The following is a 22,779-nucleotide window of genomic DNA, read 5'->3' as shown; positions in this document are numbered from 1 at the left end:
CTGGTTTTCCTATTAATAAATAAATATAATTGTTTGAAGCGACCATCCAAGATGGAGTCTGAACCCGAACTGCCTTTGCGCTCCAACCGAGTCACTCAGCTGCAACTAAGTATTGCAGCCCTGAGCATTTTTGGTTACATTTTTGGGATGTAACAGTACGTATCCAATATTGATTTACAAATCACAATGGTACACGCAGGTGAAGCCGCGGGATATAACTGGTATGTAATACAAATAATTTTATTCTATTATTCAATTTTATTTCCTATTTTTGGAATCCGCGTGTAAGAAGTAGCGGGAAAAAGTTAGTGTTTTTTTTTTATGGGTGAAAATGGAATGGTAACCCCGCCTGCGCTAACGAGATACGCTGACGGAGCACCAGTGAAGGGTGATAGATGAGAATGAAAACAGGTCAGTTAGCCCATCATGATGAATTCATCAGGGATTAACCATGATAGTTTCCAGGGGGAACCGCGAGGAGGTCGACCTGGTTGGATATATTGCTAGCAATGGGATTCTCAGTCTCCATTACTAACAATCTCTTTCCTCCCAAAAAACTAGTGTTGAATAAACAAGTACCAACTGTATGCTGTATGTATGTTACAGTCAAAACTCTTAACCAGTCAAAAGTACTTTTGACCATATGCTTTAGTCAATAATACTTTCGACTAAACAGTTAAAAGTACCTAACCTAACCTAACCGCAAAGTTTGTACAAAAGTCGATTGCTTGAGTACCTCTGTCTCATTCGTGTTTCAACCGTGAAGCAGCTGTGTTTGCATGGCTGTGTTTCGGTTTGAAGGGTGGGATATGGCGTGAATTTACTGGGTACAGAGCAATAACACCTAAGTCCTCAGGAATGGCAACGCATAGGGGGTATCATGGGCGAGACACTATACTCTGTTATGTCTATGGTACTGCTCATGTCTATAGGCGATGGTTACCACTTTCCATCAGGTGGGCCGTCAGTTTGTTTGCCATTCTAAGTAGTATAAAAAAAAATTCGCAGTGAAAAGTACTAATAACTATATAATTTTCAGTCAAAACCACTTTTGACCTACCTGTTCAGTTAAAAGTACTTTTGACTTATTTAGCTAGTCAATAATACTTTTGACTGGTTGAGAGTTTTATCTGCAACATGTACATACCATAGCTTGAAATACAATATGCCAACGTCACGTATTTATTTGGAACGTGGGAGTATGCTGACACCTTTAATAATATACTGTGCCTACCGCGCATTAAATGTATTGTTCGTGTGTAGGTATAACGCCTGTCATGTCGACTGTTGCCTTTGAAACGACACCTATTTGTTGTTGTGAAATAACCGAGGGTAGTTTAGATTAACGCAATTAGCTAATCCCATAGATTTATAGTGGTATTTTAATTGCTGGTGCTTTTAATATGTTTTTTCCATTAAATTGCGTATTTTACTTGGAGCATTTAAAAATTTAAACTTCATTTTAGAATTATCAGAGAATGAAGGATTAATGAATTAAATGTATTGCTAAAATAAGGTATAATAAGATGCTATGCTTACATTATATAGATAGAGCCTCGAGCCTCAAAAACGGGCCAACTTTTTGTCAGCTAATTGCCAAATTAGCTGACTCGTCTTTTTTATCAGTGTTCTATATACTTACGTATAAAATGTATCTTGACGTATTGTTTAATAAATAAAATGAGTGTGTACGCATTAAAAAGATGCAGAAATTATAAGACATTTTTTTTTTAAATACAACTTATAACTTTATATACAACTAGGGCGACGGTTACCACTTTCCATCAGGTGGGCAGTCAGCTTGTTTGCCATTCTAAGTTGTATAAAAAAAGTAAAAAAAAAATTGATAGAATAAACTGAAAGGTACTACGAAATTTTCCAATGTAAATTAATAACTTAATAGCGACAAATGAATACCGTTTAATATTCCCCGGACATCAGCCACAATGTCCGTCTGTCTGTTTAAATAATCACATTAATTCGCCTTCAGCGCAGTGTCGTAAATCACCGGAATTAATACAGCGTGCGCCATCTATCATGGCGGAGGCATGACGCAAAACTAATTTGATTTAATTGAACTATCATACTGGGCTCTGTGTATTGTGTACACAGATGTATGTTCAAATAGATGTCGCAATATCTAGTTCGTTCAGAAATTGGGTTTCAATTGGTGTCATATAACATTTAGTACAAGAATTAGTCCATTACCTTAAGGTTGTCTTGAAAAGATGGCTCTCAGCAATAAGACCGCCTTACTATACTTCTACAATTGTATCGTTGTGTTTGTAAATTATCTTGCTTATTTCCTATATTGTATAATGCAAATAAAGTATACTCATTCATTCATTCATTCATTTATTTCGACACAAGTTTTGAGGTAACAAAGCGGCAAGTATAATCATTAAAAAACGTTTGTACTATTCCAAAATTTTATTTTTATATAACACCTGATTGACCTTATGGTTTTTCAAAGGTTAATTATTAATTTTTTACCATCCCATATCAATCGTTCACTGTCCACTGTCCACATAGGCCTCCCCCTATTTTTAATGGGTGATAATGGAATGGTAACCCCACCCGCGCTATCGGTATACACAGGCGGGGCACCAGTGAAGGATAGTGAAGTGATAGGTGAGGATGAAGCAGGTTAGCCCACCATAACGAAGAGGTCAACCTGATATAGTGTATAGCTAGCAATGGGGCTACTACTCCCCATAACTAACAATCCCTTCTCCCCCCAACTTCACCCTGTTAGGAGATGTTGCCAGTAGTTGATACGCTTGGTAGGCAGGTTAGTAACCGCAGTTAGGTTTTGTTGATATTTTCAGAGGGCGCTGCTGCCCATCTCTCGATCATTAAGATCTCTTAGTCACCTCTTAGAATACACCTCTTAAGAAAGGAATATGCGGCTCATTCTATGCAGACATGACACAGCGAACTAGCTAGCTTTTTGCCCGCTACTTTATATGCTAGTTTTGAATTTAACAAATCGAAGAGAGACCACTCCTACCTGGCGTATTAAGACAAAACACACCAGTTTTTAAGTTAGACCTTCAGGAAAGCGTTAGTGGAAATCGCATCCGATTTGATGCAGTAGTTTTGGCATAATTCCAGAATATATATTTTTTTATTTTTTTTTATACAACTTAGAATGGCAAACAAGCTGACGGCCCACTTGATAGAAAGTGGTAACCGTAGCCTATAGACATGAGCATTATTATGGACATAACAGAGTATACTGTTTCGCACACGATACCATTACTTTGCCATTCCTGAGGACTCAGATGTTATCCCTTTGTACCCTGTAAATTCACTGCCATATCCCACCCTTGAAACCGAAACACAGGCATGCAAACACAACTCTTCACGCTTCACGGTAGAAACACGAATGGGACAGAGGTACCCAAGCAATCGACTTTTATACAAAGTCTCCCTCTGGTATATACAGACAGATAAACAAAATTTTAAAAAAATATTGTTTTGGCTTCCATTGCTCTTTTAAAATCCCTGATATTAATTTTACTAAAATACAGAGGTTTCCCATGTATATGTATTTATATCTTGAGGCGACAGTTACCATATTCCACCAGGCGGGCTGTCAGCTCGTTTGCTATTCTAAATTCCATGAAAAAATTATAATACGAGAAGTACTCAGTCATTATATTTATATTGCGGTAGATGCGACATCTATGCTTATGTATATCTGTTTTTGGGGTATTAGGGGTACCCACTGACACAAAATAGGGTACGGTATACCCGTTACATGGTATTCAGTTCGATGCTTCTAGAATTTATGAATAACTAAGGTGTTACATTTGTGTGGTCCTTTGGGTATTGTACAAAGAAAATGGTTGAGTTACTTTGAATAGAAATGAGAGATGTATTATGTATGTAACGGTATTATATTAGGGTGAACCTATCTAGCTAGCCATGTATATATATGATAATACAATAGAGATTTATTGTCCGTATGTTTGTGCAAAAATAATTTCTTAATACAAAAATGTATTTCTATAACTTGTTAACTATTTACAGGATATGTGTTTCTACCGTGAAGCAGCTGTGTTTCGGTTTGAAGGGTGGGATATGACGTGAATTTACAGGGTACAGAGGAATAACACCTGAGTCCTCGGGAATGGCAACGCATGGGGGGTATCATGGGCGAAACAGTATACTCTGTTATGTCCATGGTACTGCTCATGTCTATAGGCGGCGGTTACCACTTTCCATCAGGTGGGCCGTTAGCTTGTTTGCCATTCTAAGTTGTATAAAAAAAAAGATAAAAGTTATTAACGTCTTAAAGGAAAACACAGCCTACCCATACATCTGGCATACAATACAACAGTAAATTCACGCCATATCCCACCCTTCAAACCGAAACACAGCCATGCAAACACAGCTGCTTAACGGTTGAAACACGAATGGGACAGAGGTACCCAAGCAATCGACTTTTGTACAAACTCTGGTACATCTTACGAAAAATTGTAATGTACAGCACACAATAAGTATTTATTCTATTCTATTCTACTATTCGCGTTTTAGTTAACGTGTCTGTCACACTGTGAATATGTCATTACATCATCCTTGATTAATTGTAATTAATTTATTCATCTAATGAATTGGTTGCGGAGCACTGAATAGTATAATCATTGTCACGTTCATATTAAACGCTAAATTACGTTATACAATTGAATTGTTTGTATAGTTGGTTTGTTTGTTGCAAAATATTTTTACACGACTGCCCAATAGAGGAGTGTCATTATTTTATATTATTATTAGTGTATATGTATATATATTTGTATATATTTGTTTAAATATAATAGTGCGCCACCTACCCTTTGTTTTTCTTTCTTTTCTCAATGTCTTCTACCCAAAGGTTGTCTGTGTAAGACATTGCTTAGCGATAACGCCGCCTTTTGTATCATTACTTATTACAGTTAAATGTATTTACTATTTTATAAATGGTGCAATAATGTGTAAATAAATAACTATTTCAGATTTCGTGTATGTATGTATGTAAGTTTGTTTATTTCACTGTAACTTTACTATTGCCGGAGGGAGCCTTTGTAAAAAAGTCGTTTGGCACCTCTGTCCCATTCGTGTTTCTACCATGAAGTAGTTGTCTTTACATGACTGTGTTTCGGTTCGAAGGGTGGGATAGGGCAGTAAATTTACGAGATACAGAGGGATAAAACCTGTGTCCTCAGAAATGTAAACACATGAGGGATATGGGCAAAACAGTATACTCTGTTATGTCCATGGTACTGCTCATGTATGTCTATAGGCAACGTTTACCACTTTCCATCAGGTGGGTCGTCAGCTTGTTTGCCATTTGTAGTTGCATAAAAAAAAACCTTTTAACACCTGAACAGATTTGAATGCACGGATTATCTTTAGATATCTAATATCATCCTCAGTAACTGGTTTTTTTTTTAATAGTTCATTTTGACAAACAATTATGTTAAAGGTTGTGAAAAATGTACTTGTATTACGAACTCTAATACAGAATTTTGGGGGAAGGGATTGTTAGTAATGCGAACTACCAGTTCCATTGCTAGCAACATCACCAACCATCATTTCCAGGACTACGTGGCTAAACAGCTGAATTCCAGGTGTATTCATCACGATGAGCTAACCGACTTTTTATTCTCACCTATCATTCCTCACTGATGTCCCGTCAACGTATACCGTTAGCGCAAGCGGGGTTTATTTTTTTTTTATGGGTGAAAATGGTATGGTCCCTCCGTCTGCGCTAACGGGATACGCTGGCGGAGCACCAGTGAAGGGTGATAGATGAGAATGAAAACAGGCCAGTTAGCCCATCATGATGAATTCATCGGGAATTAACCATGATAGTTTCCAGGGCGAACCGCGAGGAGGTCGACCTGGTTGGCTATATTGTTAGCAATGGGATTCTCAGTCTCCATTACTAACAAACCCTTTTCCCCCGCGCAAGCGGGGTTATCATTCCATTAGTTAATTTTTTCATTAGTCGGGGGATAGGCAGCAGCATCCCTTTTAAAAATAACCAAAAATCAAATTGCGTTGGCCAACCCGGCTGCCAAGCATGGCAACTGCTGGCAAAATCCCCCTTATGGGGCAGGCTATGTTCAGCAATGGACAGTAAACGGTTGATACTCTTACTACTATTTTTCACACACATTCATTTTTTACATTCATTTTCACCTATCATCTTTCACTGGTGCCTCGTCGGTGTATACCAATAGCGCGGGCGGGGTTACTAATCCATTTTCACCCATTACAAAAAAGACCTGTGTTTGCCTATCATCTTATAACACGAAATAAATGTTTACATAACAAAATCATCTTCAGCAACACAGCTTTGATGTTTCTTTGCTATGAATGAAAAAAATCTTTTCACCTAATATGAATTTAAATATGAAATGTTACGAATTCAAACACGTAATGTTTATCTTGGCTTTTACGTTCATACTCCAGATTTATTGCGAAGGAAAGGTTATATTGCAACGTTTATTACGATAAATGAAAAGGGTCAATCAATGTAATGTAAACCATTATAAAATGGGAGTTAAAAGGTACAGGGTTATAGTAATTTGTTCAAAGAATCTCAGACAGACTGATGGAAAATAATAAGGTGTTTTTCAAGTGAAACTCCTGAGAGGAAGAGGTTACCAATTCGTCAATCTGTACCAACTATAAACTAGCTGTATCCTTCAGCTTTACTCTCGTGAATCTTTATATAAAGTATTGTATATTTTAAGTTAGGATATAACCTATCTGTAAAATTTAATTAAAATCTATTAGTTTTTGTATGAAAGAATAACAAATATCCGTCCATTCTTACTGCCCTCAATGATCGTGTCGTCTCAGCATAGAATAGGCTTACCAGAGGGAGTCTTTGTACGAAAGTCGATTGCTTGGGTACCTCTGTCCCATTCGTGTTTCAACCGTAAAGCAGTTGTTTGCATGGCTGTGTTTCGGTTTGAAGGGTGGGATTTGGCGTGAATTTACTGGGTACAGAGGAATAACACCTGAGTCCTCAGAAATGGCAACGCATGGGGAGTATCATGAGCGAAACAGTGTACTCTGTTATGTCCAAGGTACCGCTCATGTCTATAGACGACGGTTACCACTTTCCATCAGGTGGGCCGTCAGCTTGTTTGCCATTCTAAGTTGTATAAAAAAAAAGCTACCCGTTCTTTTCTTGTGGGTGTCGTAAGAAGTGACTAAGGAAGGGCGAGGGTTGAGCAGCAGCATCCTTCTTAAAACATCTCCAATGCCTAACTGCGGTTGCCAATCCGCCTGCCAAGCGTGGCAATTACTGGTAATACCCTCCAAGGGGGAGGCTTACGTTCAGCAGTGGACAGATAAAGGCTGATATGATGACGATGATCCATCCTCACAACTTTCACATTTATAATAATAGAAGAATTTATTCTGTATATTTATTATTTATTAACTTAATTATGATTGTAGCTACCGTTATTTTTTTTTTTTGACAGAAAATATTCTATTATCAGCTATTTCTTATGATAAAAAACCTATTAAAAAAAAAAGACAATTCTTAATTCAAATATTTTTAAACTTTACGTGTTCTTTGTACTTTATGATTTCTCCCACGAATACTCAGGTTATGGAATAGAATAGAATAGAATAGAAATCATTTATTCAAATAAACTTACATTGAAGCACTTTTGAAAAGTCATTACATTTTTTTTAATCTACGAATGAGCTCCCTGTCGAAGTTTTCCCAAGAGATTAAAGCATGGGGTTCATTGAAAGGGGGGTAAAGATGTTTCTTCAGGGTCGGCAACGCGCACGTAATACCTCTGGTATTGCAGGCGTTCATAGGCTACGGTAACCGCTTACCATCAGGTGGACCATATGCTTGTTTGCCACCTCAGTGGTATAAAAAAAAGTCTATCAAATATTCCGTAGTTTATCAGTCTAAATCACCATGATTCAAGTGGATGTTTTATTTTACGTGGCGCAATATGAATCGTTCATCAGCACAAACACAAAACGAGTCCATTATTTTGAGGCGATCATTAAATTCAAATTTGTCTTCCTTACAAGAATGCACCTTGTATTTTTTTGACGTTTCCTCATTTTCACGAAAACAAAGACATGACATTATATCTATCTATTGAACGGAGATGGCGGCAGAGAATAAAATATTGAAATTTTTTTAGAAAAAATGAGCGAATATAGGTGCATTAGTTGTTTACTGGTACTTGATAGATATGAGATTATATACACATTTACAAATTTACATTAAATTCGGTTATAACATCTTATAAGAGGTTTTAATGTCCGTTTGTACATTTACGTAGCGTGTACTTTAAAGTTGTAAACATAAATTACTAAGTGAAAAAAAATCAAACTTGTAATAGTTAATTAGAGTCTACGTAAGTCACTGATAATGTAGCATTTTACTGGTGAATGAATTTTTAATCTCAGCTGAGCAGTTTTTAATTTTATCTATTACAAACAAACAAACAGTCAATTTTTTCTTCTTTATAATATTATATATATACATATATAATAATAATAAAAGTCCATCCCAGTCATAACACAAGTAGTAACATAAAAACTACTAAATAAATGAATTTTATTAAATTTTCATGTCTAATGATTCTCATATTTTGTATCCATGTTTTGAAATACCTTCCAATAACTGGGCTCAGAAATAAACATCTTCTGTTTCTCCATAAATATTAATAAACAAATATTTTCCTGATTTCATTTTAGATCACTCATTTCATAAATTTAATTTTATGATAATATTATCATCAATTGAAAATATATTAAAAATATAATTGGATATAATCCCCACAATGATTATGTGATTTTTATAATTTTTAGAATTGAAAATATATTAAAATCACGTAATCATTGTGAGGATTACATCCAATTATTATAAAGAAACAATATTCAAAATTTAATTAGGTAATTATGGATATAACATGGCTATAATACCGTTATTATTGAAAAAGGGATTTTATCAAAGTACGCCATGTTTTATTAGGCATAATATAATAAGAGAAAAATCTCTCACGTTTGTGTGAATGTTACATCTGCTCCTTATTATGGAGCTTATTGTTTTCACGTGTTATTTTATCATATTTTATGTTAGTTATAACATAAGAGACAGGGAAAATGTATTTTTAGTAAAATAGATTCTTTCTAGAGAAATCACAAAATACAATCTAAGTTGATGTATGAAAAAATTGGCATACCTAATAGGTACGTAGCAGGGGGAAAGGAATTGTTAGCAATGGAGTTTGACAGTCCCATTGCTAGCAATATGCCTTATTAGGTCGACCACCACGTGGTTCCCCCTGGAAACCATCGTGAACAATTCTTGTTGAATTCGTCACGATCGGCTAACTGACCTACTTCATGCTAACCTATCTACTTTCACTGGTGCCCCGCCGGTGTATACCGATAGCGCGGGTGGGGTTACCATTCCATTATCATCCATTATAAAAAAAATAGGTATGTAGTGGGACGGGGAAGGTTTTTTTTTATTTTAATTCTTTATTGTACACACTAGTTATATATAAGAATATGACAGAGGTAATCAAATGTACAAAGGCGAGCTTAACTCTAATAGAGTTCTCCTCCAGCAACACTCAAAGTGGAAAGGAGCATCAATGTCAGCGGGTAGAGCGGTGTACAATATTGTGACAATTTTTAAACAGAGAAGCTAGACAAAAAGGAATTGTTAGTAATGCGGGCTACTAGTCCCACAGCTAGTAATATACCCTGTCAGATTGACCACGTGTTCCCCCTTGGAAATCATAGGTTGAATTCCAGTTTTATTCATCACGATGGGCTAATGACTTGCTCTTTCATTTTCTCTTAGCATCCCTCACTGATGCCCCGCCAATGTCTACCGATAGCGCAACTGGGATTACCATACCATTATCATTCATTAAAAAAATAGGTATGTAGTGAAAGTGATCGAAAGTGACCTCTGACTACCCTATTTCTAATTGTATTTCTTATTTATTAATTTATATTAAAATATTAAATAATAATAATTAAAGAATACATCCAAGTTGAGATTATAAGCAAAACTGATTTATTTATCTTTTACCCTCATTACGCCAAATATCAACTGTCATTAGACATCTCTAATAAATACATAACATACCTTTCTCTCATATTGATTGGTTTACAAAGCAATGATTCTATCTTACAAATCAATAGATACATAATAATATTTTAAAATTGACAATCACAATAATGAAATGCTAATTAGGTATTCCTATAATATCTGGCCATAAATCAGGCGGTGGAATCAATATGGGGGAATCCGGTGTCAATTCTGAATCTGAATCCTTCATGAGTTGACTGTCTAACTCAGATGGGCGACATGTCATGTCTGATGGTCTGGCCAAGATTTGGTCAGTATGGCGGCGATGTAACTCTCCATCTTCCGTTTTCACCCTGTAAGTCGTTGGCCCCTCTATTGTTTCCACAGTGGCTCTGCGCCACTTTTCTCCTGGCCCGTACATGTGTATCAGTACTGGTTGATTCACTGCAAAGGTACGGGTGGGCCGGTGCTGTGCCGCCACTTCACGTTGCTGGTCAGTACGGCTAGGCATCGAATCAGGGTGTAAGACTGACACTGCCGTTCTATATCTCCGCCCATTGAGTAGTTCCGCTGGTGTTTTGTTAGTGGAACTATTAGGAACTGTCCTTAAATAATATAAAACTTTACACAATTTTTGTTGCCATTGTATATTCTGGCTTTCAAGTTTCTTCATTTTATTTTTAAATGTTTGAATTGCACGTTCTATCTGCCCATTCGTTTCTGGGTGGTAAGGTGGGGAATACAAATGTTTAATTCCATTCTTTTAAGAAATTATTGAATTCTTCCGAGGTAAATGCGCGTCCATTATCTGAAACTAGTACGTCAGGCAGTCCTTGTGAAGTAAAAATTTTCCTTAGCACCGTTATCACTGTCCCGCTATTCATCGTTGGTACTATTTCGGCTTCAAACCATTTGCTATAGCTATCTACTAGAACTAAAAATGTTTTCCCCTGGAAGGGTCCAGCAAAGTCCACATGTACACGACTCCAGGGTTTCTCTGAAACAATCCAAGATTGAGGGTCCTTTGGTGGTTTATTTCTTACTAATTGGCACTGTTGGCAGGCGGCTACAATATTCTCAATTTGACGATCCATGTCTACCCACCATACATAGCCTCTTGCATACGCTTTCGTCTGGACCATGCCCGCGTGTGGAGCATGTAACAACTTCAAAACCTTTTCCTGCAAGGATGCCGGTATTATTACTCTGTTACACCACAATAAACAGTCATTATTATGTGAAAGAGCTTCTCTTCTTGACCAATAAGCTTGTAAACTTGAATCTGTATTCTTGCGTGGCCAGCCGTGTAAAACATGGAACATTACTTTTTGCAGCACCATATCCTTTTTAGTTTCTTCAGCAATTTTGCCAGCATTTAGCTGCCACCCGCTCAACTGCTCTTCTAACAGAAGCAGATCACCAGACACTTCCTTCTTTACACTGGATGTATCCGTAGCGGTCCATCTGCTTAAAGCATCCGCGTTGCCAATTAGTTTCCCAGGTCTGTACTTTAGTTTATAGTCATAGCAAGCGAGTTTAAGTGACCAACGTAACATTCTAGGCGAAATCTGTTCAGGTATAGGCTTTGCAGGATTGAATAACCCTACCAGTGGCTTGTGATCTGTAACTATACAAAATTTACGACCTGCTAAAAATTCGTGAAATTTGGTCAATCCAAATATAATTGCTAGTGCCTCCTTATCAATTTGCCCGTATCGTCTCTCATGAGCTTGCAATGTGCGCGAGGCCATCATTACAGGTCTTTCAGATCCGTCTTTCATCACATGGGCAATAATCGCTCCTACTCCATATTCTGAAGAATCACAGATGAGAAGCAATTCTTTTTGTAAATCATATCCCACCAATGTGAGATCCGATGACAATAAACGTTTTGCCTCATTGAAAGCTTTCTGTTCTTTCTCTCCCCAGCTCCAGGGTCTCTTTGATTCTAATAGTCTATATAATGGCTCTAATATAGTGCTCTTATCAGGTAAAAATTTCTCATAGAAATTGTATAAGCCCAAAAAGGCTCGCAACGTCTCTTTGTTAGTTGGAGCCGGTTTTTCTTGAATTTCCTTTACCTTCGTAGGTTGGAGGCCTTCCGCATCAATCATGTGGCCTAAGAACGTAATGCTGTTCGCCGCAAAAACACACTTTTTTTCATTCAATCGAAATCCCATTTCTTGCAATTTACTTAGCACTTCTCTAAGTCTGTGATTGTGTTCTTCAATGGTGGATCCCGTTACCGCCACATCGTCCAATAAACAGGCGACGCCCTCCATACCTGCAAGCGCCGTTGACATCAGGCGTTGAAAAACAGCTGGCGCCGCATTGACACCGAACGGTAAACGGTTCATTCTCATTAAACCAATTGGAGTGTTGAGTGTTAACAGCATTGCAGTCGCATCATCAACTTTTAGCTGTGTATACGCTTGCTTTAAATCTAATTTACTGAATATTCTACCCCCACTCAACCTTACAAACGCTTCATTTGCTGTTGGAAGGGGGTACGTGTCTGTATCTATCGCGGTGTTTACTGTCACACGATAATCGCCACACATCCGTATTGTCCCGTCATCTTTCATCACTGGTGTCAATGGTGTTGCCCACTTCGAATATCGAATAGGTGTTAGCACGCCCTCTATTACCATCTTATTCAGTTCTTCAATCACTTTCTGTTTGAGTGGGTATGGTACCGCGCGAGCCTTTAAGAAACGCGGCGTGGCGTCTTTCCGTAAGTGTAACGATACTTTAGGGCCCTTGTACTCCCCATCCTTCTTTAAATAATTCAGGAAATTCCCTTTTATAAAGTATTATATCCTCTTCCGACCAGCACAAACCAGACACTTGAAGTCCTAGTGTTTGGAACCAATTCCTGCCTAACAGATTTGGACCATTTCCTGACACTACTACAAGTTCACACTGTGCTTCCTTGTTCGCTAATATAACCCGCACATTTGCTACTCCCAACACTTTTATTGGGTCTCTAGTCCACGTCACCAACTTCAAAGTAGTGGCTCTTAACGGTGGAGGTGTCGACCAGAGCTTCTTATATGTCTCCTCCGACATAATGGTCCGTGATGCCCCCGAGTCTACTTCCATTAATAATACACCGTCTATTATGACCTCTGCCGTTATTGGTGGTGTATAATTATCAGTACAAACATAGATCCCCATCATTTCCTCTACTGCCGTATCACCACTTCTGCTACATTCCCCCGTCTCGTTAACCTGGTGCATGCGGCCCAGTTTTTTATCACATGCCGCCGCGATGTGTCCAAACTTCTTACAATAGAAACATTTTGCTTTCCAAAATGGACAACGTTCGCCTGGCTTATGACCGCGTGTACACCGTCGACATTCATTAGATTTTACAATGCCAATGTCCATAGGTTCACAATCGGTGACGTTTAACGGAGTTTGCTTTGATTCGCTAGACGTACTGGCAGGGTACAAATCAGGGAATGTCACTTGATAGTCCAGACATGTTTGTAGTGCAACTTCATAAGTTATTTTCTTCTTTTTCAATAAGTCGCGTCGTAAGCGATCATCCCGCACCCCCAGCACTAGTCGGTCTCTCAACTGGCGTTCCAAGTCTATAAAATTGCACTTAGCTCCGAGCTGGCTGATGGCCGCCACATAGTCCTGTACACTTTCTCCCTGTAACTGTTGTCGTTTGTGAAATTTTCCCGCCTGTAGAATTTCGTTAACTTCTGGTTCGAAAAACCTATCTAGAACCCTCAAAATTTCCACTAAAGGTACTTCTGTAGGCCTTTTTGGATACTAAAAGCGATGCAATTAATGCAAAAGTGTCTTTTCCACATTGAGAAAGGAACAGTGATCGGCCCCTATTGAGGTTATCCTCACCGACGCCCGCCGCGTCGAGCGCGCACATTAACTGTTCCTTATAATCACACCACTTATCAGTCTTTGGGTTGAATTGTCCAGGAAACACAATATTTGAAACAGTTGCTGCCATTTTCACAATAAACAATTTTTATTTACTTCGTCGCCAATAAAGAATACATCCAAGTTGAGATTATAAGCAAAACTGATTTATTTATCTTTTACCCTCATTACGCCAAATATCAACTGTCATTAGACATCTCTAATAAATACATAACAATAATTATAATAGAAACACAATTAGTTTTATTCGTTTATTTATTAATTTTTTTGTCATGGAATCTCGCGGCTGGCTTTTGGCTACAACAGAATATCAGTTCTGCTCTTTTGAGGGCAAAGCAATAAACGGAGTTGTGACCATTTTGTGTTATTGTGGCACACTCACGAAATGAAAAAATATGTTATTTCTTTTATATGTTTTCCTTTTTTTGGTATATGTATTTTTTTATTTCTTTTGCGTATGTATTCATATTTGTTATTATTTGTGTGCTGTAAATAATGAAAATAAAGTATATATCTATCTATCTATAAATGTAATTCGCATTTATACATAATACAGCTTATAGAATATGTTTTAAAAACATTTTACATGTAGAATGCTAAATCCCGTCACAGATGATTTCCGCCAATTGGCATATGAGATTCAGCATTCTTACAACGGAATGTGGTTAATTAAAATTATTGATGAAAATATATTACTGTGGTATAATTTTAAATTAAAAATAGAATTAATTTTGACTGAGTAAATACATATGTTACCTATTGTTGTATTTATTAAAATATATATGTGCACATATACTTTATTGCACTAAAACATACAGTAACAACAGTAAGTTAATAACAACGTTAGCAAACGCGAACTTATCTCTAAAAGAGATTTCTTCCAGTCAACCTAACGCAGTGGCATAGGAAGTAGTGAGTGGGCAGTAGTAGTGCTAAACAGAAGTTAAAATAAATATTTACATAAATTATAAATCAATATAAATATTACACAAATAAATATTATCTATTTGAAGATTCGATACTAAAGGAAAACGAAAAATGGCAGATTAATAAATTAACGAAAAAGCGAATATTAGAAACTGTAGCCAATACAGAGAAATTATTTGTGAAGGATTTGGCTGCGTAGCAATGTCAGACGGACAGAAAGTCGTGTTTAATCAGAGGGCTATATTTTACAGCATCGCGTTACGTCTATGTCAGTGTTTTTCAAAGTGTGTGTCGCGACCCCCTGGGGGGTCCCCAAGCCTTTACAAGTGGGTAGCGGAATGACGTGAAGTCATTAAAAAAATCAATAGTTTCGCAAAATAATCGATGTCTGTTCTTTTAGAACAATGTATAATTTTTAAGTTTGTTCTGTATCAGATTTTTATAAGACATGTCTTGTATTTTTCCACTAAACTTATTGTTTTATATCACAAATACATATATGTTTTATTACTGCATCCTGCTATTTACAATATCTTTTAGATAGGTTTCCTTCTCTTTTCTCCTCTACCTAAAGATTGACAGGAAGAAATTACTTTAGGGATAAGATCGCCATTTGTATGTCATAAATGTAATATAAAGCAAATAAATAAATATTTTTTTTTACTGTACTTATTCAATATATAACTATGAATATAAATATATAGATTTAATATTTGTAATACAATAAAATACAAGTAGGAACTACAGAGGGTAGGGGGTCGCAAAATATTTATACACACTAATGGGGTCGCGCCATGAAAAAGATTGAAAACCACTGGTCTATGTGAATCATTTGTAAAGGGAGCAAAAGATTAATGTGTGAAACATGAGATGTTATATGTTAGAGTCTGTGTATTACCAACGTAATTTTAGTTAGTTGATTAGAAATATTTTGTTTAATTCCGCTACCATTAGTAAGCGTGCGACTACCAACAATGGAAGATTAACTGCTATTATTATTACTGTAAATTCTACAACCGTCTATATTAGCCATCAAACTCCGACCGCCATTCCGACCACGCATGTTTTGCTGCACGATGCCTGTTTCATCTCTAAATGAGGCCTTTGTCAGAAGTCGTCTTGTTTAGAGGTGCAAAATAATACCTAGTTCAGTAAAATTATGTGATTTAGACAGAAAAAAAAAATAGCTAATAGTTGTGATTGTGCGGAAAGGGATTGTCAGTGATGGAGACTGAGAATCCCATTGCTAGCAATATACCCAACCAGGTCGACCTACTCGCGGTTCCCCCTGGAAACTGTCGTGGTTAATTCCTTATGAATTCATCATGATGGACTAACTGGCCTATTTTCATTCTCATCTATCACCCTTCACTGGTGCTCCGTCAGCGTATCCCGTTAGCGCAGGCGGGGTTACCATTCATATTTCACCTATTAAAAAAAATAGTGGTGATTAGTTAAAAATAGTGGAAATGGAGGAAAACATATTAATATAATATATTTTTTTAAAGAAAATTAAATTTATTTCTGAACAATTTTATTGAAACTCCAATAAAGGGAAAAGTTATAGGCACCATAAATGGTTATTATTGATTTAGATGAAATTTTACCGGACGTGAAACAAACGGGAAAAGGCATATAAATAGAAGAAGGAGAAGAAAAAAGAAAGTGTTTATCGGTTAACAAAAATATTATTATTAGAAAATATGAAGAATTAAATAAACCGTGTTCTACACAATAGACAGATCATCATCATCACCTCCCCCTTGTGGGGTTTTACCAGTAGTTGCTACGCTTGGCAGGCGGATTGGCAACCGCAGTTACGCTTTAGAGACATTTTAAGAGGGACGCTGCTGCCCATCACTGCCGTCTCTTAGTCGCCTCTAACCACACATACGGGAAAGGAAGGGATGGCCTATTCTACGCCGAGAAATAAATTTAAAAATATGTTATTTTTCTTGAATAAATCTTTAAAATCACATACGAAATACTTTATTACAGTAACACACAAAAAACGAACAACAGATTTCAAAGTACAAAATTTCTTAAGACTAAAAATGCACAGAGTAATGCATAACAAAAACACAGATAAATAAGATAAAGCTGCCACTGTACCATAGATTAAAAATGAATGACACAATATTTAATAAACAATATACAACAAAATAAAATAAAGACATATTTTGAACAACATCCTTTTTATTTAGTTATTTTTATTTTATAATTCAAACGTTATTATTATTGTTATTATTTACTTTATTAATTTCAAAATTATAATGTAAATATTGACTTGCCAATGTGTGACGAAAATTGTTATATTGGTTAATAAGGAAATATAATAATAATAATATAACATGGTCATAAAACGTCATTATTACTAAAAGATAGAATAACGGAATAATTTTTTTTTTAGATTTTTTTAAAATGTATATACATTTTAGTGACGTAAATAATATAGTAAAAAATAAAGACACCATAATGCGTCATAATAAAATTACCAATTCTATAGTGACGAGACAGACAAATGCTTACATATTAAATTACATTCGCATGAGAAAACCGCAAGTGTCAACACGGAGACAAGCATTAGGAATATGAAATTATATGTGTCGAGTAAAAAAAGATGGCATTAAGAAAATTGAATTTACATATTTCCAATAATCGTAATTCACCAGAGGGAGACTTTGTACAAAAGTCGTTTGCTTCGCCACCTCTGTCCCATTCGTGTTTCAACCGTGAAGCAGTTGTGTTTGCGTGGCTGTGTTTCGGTTTGAAGGGTGGGATATGGCGTGAATTTATAGGGTACAGAGGAATAACACCTGAGTCCTCAGGAATGGCAACGCATGGGGGATATTATGTGCGAAACAGTATACTCTGTTATGTGCATGGTACTGCTCATGTCTATAGGCGACGTTAACTACTTTCTATCAGGTGGGCCGTCAGCTTGTTTGCCATTCTAAGTTGCATAAAAATCGTATAATCTTACAGAATGAGTTTCTGTAAGTTTCCCCCAAAAATTAGAAGCATGGGATTCTTCAAAAAGAGCATATTAAAGTTTCTTAGAAATCACGTCTGATGTTACAATTGTTTATAGACTAAATTAATTGCTTACCATTTTATAGATTGTGTGCTTAATCCAGTAAAAAACACCTGATTCAGGTCATACTGTAAATCCTTTTATACGTGCAGTCTATGGGCTAGATATAACCAAAAATCCTATAGTGACCTTCGTTTTCGATATAATGATGCATTCGGGGTGCTGTTGGGTTTACCACGATATTGTAGTGCATCAGGGATGTTTGCAGAAGCCCGTGTAGACTGATTTTATGTTACAATTCGTAAATGATGCGCGTCGCTGGTGCGTAGGGTACGGGGCAGCATCAACGATTTTCTGAACATGATTGCAAGCAGGTTGGATTGCCCTTACATTGGTCACTGTTTATCGTATCTCAAATTGGATGCTTCAGGGGTGACTAAATTTGTTTATTATTTCTTTTTCTTTTAATTATTGATTTTATTGTAAAATGTACCGGCGTTAGGCTAAGATTATGTTACTAACAAATTAGATAGATAATTTATTTACATTACTTACAGCACACAAATAACAATACAAACATACACATAATATGGACATACACAGTAAAAGAGATAAAAGAATGAAAAACAAAATAAGCAACAAAAAAGAAACAAAAAGCAAAATATATAAAACGTCAGTTTCCTTTTTTCATGCGTGTGCCATAGTAAGACAAAATAATGACAACTCAGTTTATTGGTTTGCCCTCAAAAGAGCAAAACACAATTCTCTTGTGGCCAAGAGTTAGTCGCGAAATTACTTAATAAAAATAATAATAAAAAAGAAATATTAATAATTGGACTATTGTAGCCCGTAATAATAAAGATTATTATTATCAATATTTAAATCGCAACCATTGTGATATAAAAAAAAAATTAACAGAATTTCTTTATTGACAAGTTAATGTAATAAAACTAGATACTAAAACTCATGTGTAAAATTTCTAAAGGTAAGTAAATTTCTCAAGTTTTTATAATATTTAGCCAAATCATAGACTTAGTAGTACAGAGTAGAATGGAGGTTGGTTATAGAATTATACACTTTTTTGTCAGGTGCATTGTTTCCATTTTGGCTAAATAAGAATCGGTTTACCCAATTTGCCATGGATTTTTTTTTTTATAAAATATGATAAATAAGCAAATTTATCATTTATATTGTATAATAAAATTAATTCCGGATTTTTTAGATACAGCTAAGTTTCATGTCTTATTATTATTATTTTTATATATTATTTTTTAACCAACTTTAAAAAGAAAGAGGTTCTTATTTCGCTTGTATTTTAAATTTTTAAATTTCTTTATGTATCTGAAAGAATATACGTACAGATTGATCCCATAGGAATTTTATCAAAATCAATTGTGTAGTTTAATTTTTAAATCAAAATAACCGGTTTTCCTACAATTGGAACCGGTTTTTTTGTAGAACACGATTTATTGTGGTAAGTTGGAAAGAAAATCAGTTATATAATTTATTAGTTTAATTAATTAGTTATATTATATATATATATATATATATATATATATATATATTATATTATATATATATATATATATATATATATATATATATATATATATATATATATATATATATATATATATATATATATATAATCATAAATACAACCGCTTAATTTTCTTGCTTGTCTCATTATTGTCTGGTAAAGAACGCCATTAGGTATTAAGTTTGCCATGTGTACACTTACTGATATAGTCCTGCATTAAAGTTTAATTAAATAAATAATGTTATTATTGCCCTCGTAAGTCTATATGCAATAAAATATCAATGTACCAAAATATACGGGAAAAACATCAGAAATGCAATAAATATCTGGATTGGCATTCCGAAAATTTTTCTCACAAGTTACAAACAATGTTGGAATTGATTGAGTGGCAATTGGCTGACGCGATGGTGCTCCGATTGATTGGTGCTTTGAATGCTTCGCTCCCCTTTCGCTGATCTGGTTTGTGGAAACTTCGAATGGAACAACTCCAAAGAGGAGTTACAAAAGCGCTACTAAAAACTTGAGAGAATTTTACAAAGTTGTCACAAGTTGCAAGACGCTTTGCGGTCTCTGCTATGGCTGCTCTCGGGGTAAATATTTTCTTTTTCGCTGATACAGATCGCATACGTGTTTTACAAAGTTACAATTCGGTGATTTACAACTGGTCGTGATCTATTGGTTTCATCTTCTGAATACCGAGTTTTATTTGAAGTATTTGTAGGTTTATCAGTATTGGGACTTGAAGATTGAGGGCAATTTATAAGTCCGTCCTTGTCATCTATTTGTAGATGGTATAATTTATTTATTTTATCAACTGAGTGAGCTCTACAGAAACTATCAGTACAGTAACACATATATATACATAATTAAATTGAAAAATATTAATTAGATTCATTATATAACAATAATAACATCTATATCTTAAATCTCTGAACACAAATACTCTGTGGTCATCCGACGAAACTCCAGCAAGTTGGAGGCAAACACGTCTAATTGCGGATACCAACTCAAAATATCATTGAGTAGTTTCAATGCAAGAGAGAGAGCAGCTTACCAACTCTGTTCTTCTTAACAGAATATCAAATAAGTGCCGCTACGTGCTCCCACATAGTTACTACGTGCGTGCACATAATAACTTTTGCGGATTCATTTCGATTAGTACAAAACTCACCAAAAAGATAGTATTTAAAATAATATTTGAAATAAATATCTCTAAGTATTTTTACATTTTCTTCATCTTTCAAATACATAGTGCAAATAATTAAATACTTACAAAGTTACGGTAATGCGAATTCTTTTAATGGATTCTTGAACATCTCTTTTTTTTGTTTTTATTTTACAAAACGAGAACTTTCGTCTTTGGCGTAAGTAATCTTTTTGTGGTTCGTAATAAAAAGAATTCCAATGAGATTAATTAACGCTCCCGCCAAAGATTTTTTCCCTAAAATTTAACAACAAATAATTTTTAGAATAAAACCTCGTTGAATTTATTTCCTCCTCCTGAAATGTTTATCAAAGAGATTTACGCACTTCATTTGAAATCAAGGGCACGAATTTGTGATGTTAATTCGAGAGTACAAGATCTTTATATCTTTAATTGACTACATAATTTTTATTTTCTTCTAAGAAACGGAGATTTCAAAGAAATCAGGCCAGTTGTTGTTATGTAAATCAAACATTTTTATTAAATGGCTTCGAAAAAGAATGGTGTATTACGTTTGGGGCATGTACTCGTATATTTGCCTTGTACGCCGGAAGTTTTCAAATTTATTTTTTAATCATTTAAAAAGTCTTTGGCTTTGTGCTTCCAAGTATATGTAAACCCATTCGGTAAGTCATGTAAGAGGCTTTTCTGTGCAATAAAAGAGATAAGAGAGACTTGCACGAGCTGTAGGTAATATTTTGCTTTGTATATCAATTGAGTATTTACTGATTATAGTTGTATCAAATGAAATAGAAAAAAAACTTATTTAAATACATAATATATTTTTATATCCAACTTCAATAAGTTTTAAACAAATAAAAATATCATCGGATCTAAGAACTGAGCCATCCAGAGCATCAACAATTATATTGCTGGGAATTTATGAAGCATCGAGACGACTACATTTGGCAACCACCCGCGGTACTAAAGTTATGCTAATAACCGGATAGATGGAAAATAGTTTTTCGTTGAGCAATGTATTCAATAAAATTGTTTTATAACATTCGTAGCTACAATGCTCTTGGCGTGGTTGCTACATTCATTAAAATACTTTATTTGTTAACTAGGCATAAACCTTGACTTTGTGATTTAGAACAAAAATTTCCCTGTGGCTTATCCTTGTAAAGTATCAATAAAAAAAAAACTATTTATTATGGATAGATAGATACTCTTTACTGTTTCCTCCAAAATATTACAATAGTAAACTTATTATAAATATAAATATTTACAAGAAATAATCACAGTGAGAAAACAATGGGCGACCTTATCGCTAAAAGCGATCTCTTCCAGGCAACCTTTGTTTGAAGAGAAGTAATTATAAACAGATTTTTTTTTAATGGGTGATAATGGAATGATAACCCCACCCGCGCTATCGGTATACACTCGCGGGGCACCAGTGAAGGATGATAGGTGAGGATGAAGCAGGTCAGTTAGCCCATCGTGACGAATTCAATAAGAATTGTTCACGATGGTTTTCCAGGAGGAACCACGTGGAGGTCGACCTAATAGGGCCTAATATTGCTGGCAATGGGGCTGTCAAACTCCATTGCCAACAATCCCTTTCCCCCCAATTATAAACAGTTTGATCGGCGGCACAATGAAAATTCTGTTATTTTAAATACATATAGAGATGAAATATACGAAATAATATAAATATATATCCCTATTTTCTATTAAATATATAAAATAGAAATAAAAACAATTTTGCTCAGATCTTTATTTTTATAATACAATACTAATTGATTTATTTTTATATAATTGATTGATTTATTATTTATTTATTTGTCGTCCTCCGTGGCGCAGCGGTCAACACGCCTGCCTGCGACGTGGAGGCCCCGGGTTCGATCCCCGGCCAGGTCATGATGGAAAACGATCTTTTCCTGATTGGCCTGGGTCTTGGATGTTTATCTATATATGTATCTATTATAAATATATTATCGTTGAGTTAGTATCCCATAACACAAGTCTCGAACTTACTTTGGGGCTAGCTCAATCTGTGTGATTTGTCCGTATATATTTATTTATTTATTTATAATTGTATTAAATAAATAACACAATACACAGGAAACTTGGTTAATTTC

At 35.3% G+C, this 22,779-nt stretch overlaps 2 protein-coding genes across 2 annotated transcripts in view; one reads left to right on the top strand and one right to left on the bottom strand.

Annotated features, from left to right (window-relative positions):
• The window catches only part of LOC113516340 (TWiK family of potassium channels protein 7-like), a 127,303-nt gene that overhangs the window by 15,408 nt on the left and 89,116 nt on the right, over positions 1-22,779 (top strand). The gene's annotated exons all lie outside the window — the stretch shown is intronic.
• LOC128200916 (uncharacterized protein K02A2.6-like) lies at positions 10,834-12,735 on the bottom strand. Its single transcript, XM_052895849.1, has one exon. The coding sequence runs from the start codon at positions 12,733-12,735 to the stop codon at positions 10,834-10,836; it is 1,902 nt and encodes a 633-aa protein (XP_052751809.1).

The sequence above is a fragment of the Galleria mellonella genome, unplaced genomic scaffold (assembly GCF_026898425.1).
Source record: "Galleria mellonella isolate WM207_F2 unplaced genomic scaffold, CSIRO_AGI_GalMel_v1 utg312, whole genome shotgun sequence".
Taxonomy (NCBI): Eukaryota; Metazoa; Arthropoda; class Insecta; order Lepidoptera; family Pyralidae; genus Galleria; species Galleria mellonella.
The sequence above is the reverse complement of the archived record's forward strand: the minus strand, read 5'-3'. Positions and strand labels throughout refer to the sequence as shown.

What these genes read in the sequence shown, in the direction of transcription:
- LOC128200916 (XM_052895849.1), bottom strand. Translation starts at nt 12,735, where the DNA reads ATGGTAATAGAGGGCGTGCTAACACCTATTCGATATTCGAAGTGGGCA.